This window comes from Salmo salar, chromosome ssa14 (assembly GCF_905237065.1).
Source record: "Salmo salar chromosome ssa14, Ssal_v3.1, whole genome shotgun sequence".
NCBI classification, from domain to species: domain Eukaryota; kingdom Metazoa; phylum Chordata; class Actinopteri; order Salmoniformes; family Salmonidae; genus Salmo; species Salmo salar.
Genome location: NC_059455.1, coordinates 76,018,683 through 76,024,686, shown reverse-complemented (window position 1 = coordinate 76,024,686; position 6,004 = coordinate 76,018,683). Strand labels below are relative to the sequence as shown.

The window sequence follows — 6,004 nt, the reverse complement described above, 5'->3', positions numbered from 1 at the left end:
ATGATGTGATAGGCCTACATCTCAAGTGATTTATCATTCAATATCCCTCATCAGTTGACAGTAAGAGAGACACTCATGTGGAGAGAATGAAAGAGTGAGAGATAAGGCAATCACCAGCTGACCCTATTGACTCTCACATCTCCTTGTGATGGAGACAGGTTGTGCAAGCACGGAAGGCCAGTAACTATGGAATCGTCAGATCTCTCAGATCTGCTCTTTGAGTGGATTGCCAAAGGCAATTAAAGGGAATATTATATCCAACGTAATCTGCATCTAACTCACCATCACCAGCACTGTCGTATAGGGTAAATCAAAAAAAGGAAAATCATCTGGTACCATCAGGAAGAATTTCTCAGAGAGGTGTTTCTCTACCTACTCACCATCAATTCAGAAAATAATAATTCAGAAGTTCATATGAATGTAAGTTCATAAGGATAATGAAGATGAGGGGACATGAGAGTTGTAGTATTATTTTCCCACAACATTCTGCTCAACCCAGATAAAGATTTGGGGATATTTTTGTTCTATCAGATCTGGTTTTGACCTAATCATTCCATATCTACAAATGTAGGATATTCATTTCATCACACTGTTGCAGGAGAACTTAAACTTATATTATATTTGAGGTTTAAAAAGGATTCTGAAGTTTGTTATTTCCACTTTCACATTTCAGACTTTATTGTCCCTTACGAAAAATGTATCAACCCCTACAAAAATGTCCATGGAATATAATCCACATAATAATGTCCTGTTGCTGCAGGATTATTTTAATGCTGTAGCAACCTGGATGTGTCAATGTGAAATACTGACAGGACTGACAGGCTTACCATGACATCACTGGGACTGAGGTGTATTTCATCCTATCAAAGAAAATACTGCCTACAATGTTAAACATATATTTGTATTGACTATTGAGGGTCCTGGTCTTATGTCCGTATCTGTGTCAAATGCCATTTAAAAAACCCTCTTATTTGTGTTATCTCGTCATACTCCAACCTCGAGAATTTACATAAACCTTCTTCATCATCAAAGACAATTACACGGTTACCAGGGTTACAACATCCCTTTGTGCTGAACGTCACCACTTCTTGTAGCAAACGTGGTGCGCATAACATGTTCTGAGGAGGCGTTCTTTGTGCCATTGTTCAATCAAGTAAAAACGAGAAAACGGATAAAGTGAGTGTTATTTTCAATATAATGCACATTTGATAGAAGAAAGTAGCATGCTTTTATGCAGAAAAAAAAAACATTTTCCGAAGAGAATGGAATAAACATACCTACGGTCCGTTCGAGTCATTGCTAGCTAGCCTCACAGTTGACGGCTGTTTATCTTGCTAACGTAGCTATCTAGCCAGCTCATAATCAATAACGTTATCTAATTAGCTAGCTAACTACATTGTAACAGTTGTAGCTATGCTTTTGGATTATCTGTCAAAACATGTGTTTTGTAAGCTAGCTTTAGCTAGCTAGTAGCTAACAGGCTAGCTAGATAATTTGTCAGTTAGTTAGTTAGCTAGCTATCTATCTAGCTAGCATTATCTGCTTAATAATTGAATGGAGAAAGCTAGCGAGCTCTAGTTATATCCCTGCAGGACCAGCTAGCTGTGCTTTACATGCACTGCATAACAACATGCACTCTTGTCTCAACAAAGTTACCACAGACAGAGATGTGTGTTGCTATGATTACCAGCACCGCCGTCTTCCCTGTGGCTCAGTTGGTAGAGCATGGTGTTTGCAACGCCAGCATGGTGTGTGCAACGCCAGGGTTGTGGGTTCGATTCCCACGGGGGGCCAGTACAAAAAAAAAAATGTATGCATTCACTACTGTAAGTCGCTCTGGATAAGAGCGTCTGCTAAATGACTAAAATGGCAATGTAATACCGGTGCTTGCATATGCTATATTGTCTGATCCCCAGACCATTCCATTTGATCATTACAAAATCACAAAGCAAGGCAGCTGAAAATTTGCAGCAGAATAAAATGCAGTATTTATTTTGTTTGTTTTGAGCTATTTGTAATCATGATTTGAATTTATGTTTGCAACGTTCAGTACATTAAATGACGACCCAGGCCATGCTTTGAATTATAATAATGGTGGTGCTTTTCTTCCATGGCACTGAATCCCCTCTCCGCTCTTCTCCTCCTCTCTCCCCAGTGGACCGTGGGTCAAAGCGCAGGCAGGTGAAGCCTCTGGCTGCCTCTCTGCTGGACGCTTTAGATTATGACAGCTCAGATGACAGCGATTTCGAAGTGGGAGACGCAGATGCCTCAGGTAACCAACAGCAGTGAGGGTCCTCTTCCATCCACTCCCCCTGTAAATTACAATTTTTTTCCCACCACATATGCAGTTATTTCCTGTTATGTTGCGATTCACATCATCTGTCAGCTCAGATAGAACTGGAGAGGAGAAAGGTGGAACTCGGAATTAGGCCTTCAAACCAAAAATGAAATGTCCCCAAAAGCAAGTCAGTGGTTTCTATTGCAGACTAAGCTTCTCATCATGAATGCTCTATTTAGCTGTGGCTTGAATAGCTTTGAATGACATTTCAATGTGCAGCTGTGATATCTTCTCCACCAAGATTCTCTGTCCGGTGTGTCTGCCAGTGCCGCCCCACTGTCAGGTGCAGGCGTCCCGAAGTATAGATGAAGACCTCATCACCCTGCTTGTCTGTGTCTGGTAGCGACCTTGTAGAGCGGTGTGCTTCTCACTGACTCCCTGCATGATCTAGAGACAGGCTGTGGCCACTGAGGCGATCTCGACCTGCCACTGTCTGCCTGGGCTGGATTTATCGCTCTGGTCGGCCCTGAGGTCTCTATCCATCCTATCTGAAACACACACACACACACACACACACACACACACACACACACACACACACTGTGGCCAAGAGCTGATAATGAGATTCTACAGTCAGTTGAGAACAAATTCAGTTGAGAACAAATTGAGAACAAATTCTTATTTACATTTTACAATGACTGTGATCCTCCTGGGCTCTGTGGTTTTGATCACTGGACCTGTCAACTGAGGCCTTGAAATCCAACAGCTCTTGTTAATCTGATTGTTGATCTGCATTGCAGATTAGAGAGCTGAATTCAACTTCGCTGTTATCGCTTATCAACATGATTTGATCATAACAGTCCTTCAGGTCATGTTTATCTTTAAGTGTCTCAATACAAGAAAATAACATCAAAAGAGAGAGATTATGACAGCAGACATTCTTTGATTCATACTCCATGTTGAACATGCCTTCTGTCCTTCTCTCCCCTGCTCTAGGGTCAGAGGGTAGTGCCATTGGGAGTGATGAGGAGGGGTCCAAGGAGGAGAGCGCTGCTGAGGACTCTGACAATGACAGCGGCTCGGACAACATCGGCTCTGCAACGGACGGCATCGATGAAGAACAGACCAAGGAGCTGACAGGTGACGACACCCCCACTGAGGAAGAGGAGAAGACCAAGGAACAGCAGCCATCCTATGACACTAGCACCACCACCACTAAAGACCCTGCTCCATCAGGGGTGCCCAGGGGCCGACGGAGGAGAGAGGAGAAGGCCTCGGACACAGAGGCTGGGAGCGGAGGAAGCGGGAGTGGCACAGGTAGGCTGTTTTAAAATGTATTTTTTATATTCATGTTTTGAAATTATGTTTTTGGTAAACGTGACCAATAAAACCCCTTGAACTTTCATCCAGGTAGTGGTAATGCACAGGACGGAGGCTCAACAACGGCCGCCACACAGGAGCCCAAGAAGTGGAACCTGCGTCGGAACCGACCCATGCTGGACTTCACCACCATGGACGAGCTCAACGAGATGGACGACTACGACAGCGAAGACGACAATGACTGGAGGCCCTCCGCCGGCAAGAAGAAGGGCAAGACGGCGGCTGCCCAGAAAGGAGGGAGCGAGGGAGAGGAGGACGAGGAGGACCACGACGGAGGGAGCGGTAGTGATGATGATGACGACAACGAGGATGACGATGGTGGTGATGAAGATGAGAATGAAGAAGGGAGCAGTAGCGACAGTGATAAAGAGGTGAAGAAACCCAAGAGGAAAGTGAAGAGCAGCAGTGTGTTTGATGAGGAGCTGACCAACGACAGCATGTCACAGGGAAAGAGCAATGAGGTAAATACAGCGTCATGTCCTTGTCCTCAGTATCACAGTTTGTTGTTAGCAAACTGCCTCAGGCCCTCAGCATTTAGGTGTATCATGTAGTCGTGAAAGTTGTTAGACAAGTTTGCATAACTCTCTAAACCCTTCATTGGATCCAGTGTGTTAGCCAGCCCAGCACTATGTTGCTATGTGCCACAGAGTTCTATAATCCAATGAGGAGATTGGATGGTATCAGAGTGAGACAACCACAGAAACCGCTAGAGAGCTACAGCTCTGTGTTAGGCTAATCGACTTAGCTTGGAGTCCATCAGTGTGAATGAGATTTAGCCTACTACTATCTATCAGTAATGATCTGTGGCCAGAGGAGAGGGGGGATTGTGAGAGGTTTTAGACTTACAACTTGGACAAACTTTGTTTGCAGAGGCCGGAAACTTTATTTTTGGGGTCCGGTGCATACAAGCATATTAGAATCACACGTAACCGTGTGTTACATTCAAACACGGAGATAAAAATACTTTTTTTAGATAAATTTAACCTAGTTAAAAATATGTATACAACAGCCCAACACAATGTAGTGTGTACGGGTGCATTTATAATAGTTTTACTGAAACTTTACTGTGTCTCCCACTTCCTGTCTACCCAGGATGCCTTGCTGGAGCGTGCCCAGACGTGGAGCGCGGCGGCCCAGAGGATGGAACACATCCTGATCTGCTGTGTGTGTCTGGGAGACAACAGCGAGGACGCTGACGAGATCATCCAGTGTGATAACTGTGGCGTGACCGTACACGAAGGTTAGCAGCTCCAGATAGATAGGTTACTGTATATAACAGTCCCACCAGGGAAAAATACTTTGAACCAAGGTTGTTTCAACGTCATCTGTTGTATCTTTTCAACATACTGCCGTTGGCATCAATTGAACTTTTGGGTGAAAATGCAAAAAGTGGTCAAAGTACACTAATTTCAACCAGATTTCAACCACAAATCAACGATAGGATTTCAAGGGTTGGTTTATTTCAAGTAAAATTCATGTTTGTGGACAGGTTTTTGCCTGGAGAGGTAGCCTTTTCTTATTCTATGGGAAGCACAGATCAGAAACATTTAGAAGGGCTAGGACTACATTGGTAGCTGTTCAGGTTTGGGTCAGAAGAAAAACATTTTCTGTCAAGGCAGAGATTTAAAGATGAGACAGTGTTTGCGTGCCAGGCTGGGGTTACAGAAGTTTTGGTTGCAAGTTCCATATACCCACAACCAGAAGCAAACACAAAATAATCACCTCTTCACCGTCCAGAAGTGCATTCTCCCCATACAGTCCTGGCCTGGGGAACTAACAGACTAACCCTCTTCATCTAGCATTATTAGCTCATTATGTCTCCCTCTGACTGGTTGGAGACAAAATCAATGGCTCCTTAAATCGTCTGTTAGATGTGGCCTTCTCCTCTGGACAGGCGTGGTAACGCTGCCCATGCACACAACTGATCAATGTGACAGCTATAATTTTCAATTACGACCACTTTATTTATTTATTTATTTATTTACAGATGTTTTACTGATTTTTAAGCCCCTAGAAACGGAATGTATGCACACATGTAGGCACGTACGCACACACTATGGCCATTGGCAGCACTAAATCAGAGGGTAACCTTGAAAGAGCCAGAGTCTTTCAAGTGCAGTGTTGCAAGTCAGTCCTTCGAGCAACACTCACACAGATGCTCTTAGGGAGAGACAGTACGCACACACCCCACTCAAGAATCATGGGAGAGGAGCACAGGCCTAATCACCAATGGTGTATGAGCAGAAGTACTGTAGGACACTAGTAGCTGGTTCTACGTTTATCTCCTTCCCTCTCTCTATCTCTAACACACACATCTCCCTCCCTGTGTTAATATTGTGTTCCTCT

General features: G+C 44.0%; 1 protein-coding gene across 1 annotated transcript in view; it reads left to right on the top strand.

The window, feature by feature from the left end:
• Positions 1 to 1,083: 1,083 nt before the first annotated feature.
• LOC106570311 (PHD finger protein 14) overlaps positions 1,084 to 6,004 on the top strand; it is a 49,963-nt gene continuing 45,042 nt past the window's right edge. The window contains 5 exon segments of the mRNA XM_045694808.1: positions 1,084 to 1,176; positions 2,156 to 2,272; positions 3,275 to 3,595; positions 3,689 to 4,119; positions 4,751 to 4,898. Coding sequence (XP_045550764.1) covers position 1,176; positions 2,156 to 2,272; positions 3,275 to 3,595; positions 3,689 to 4,119; positions 4,751 to 4,898 — 1,018 coding nt within the window. The 5' untranslated portion in view covers positions 1,084 to 1,175.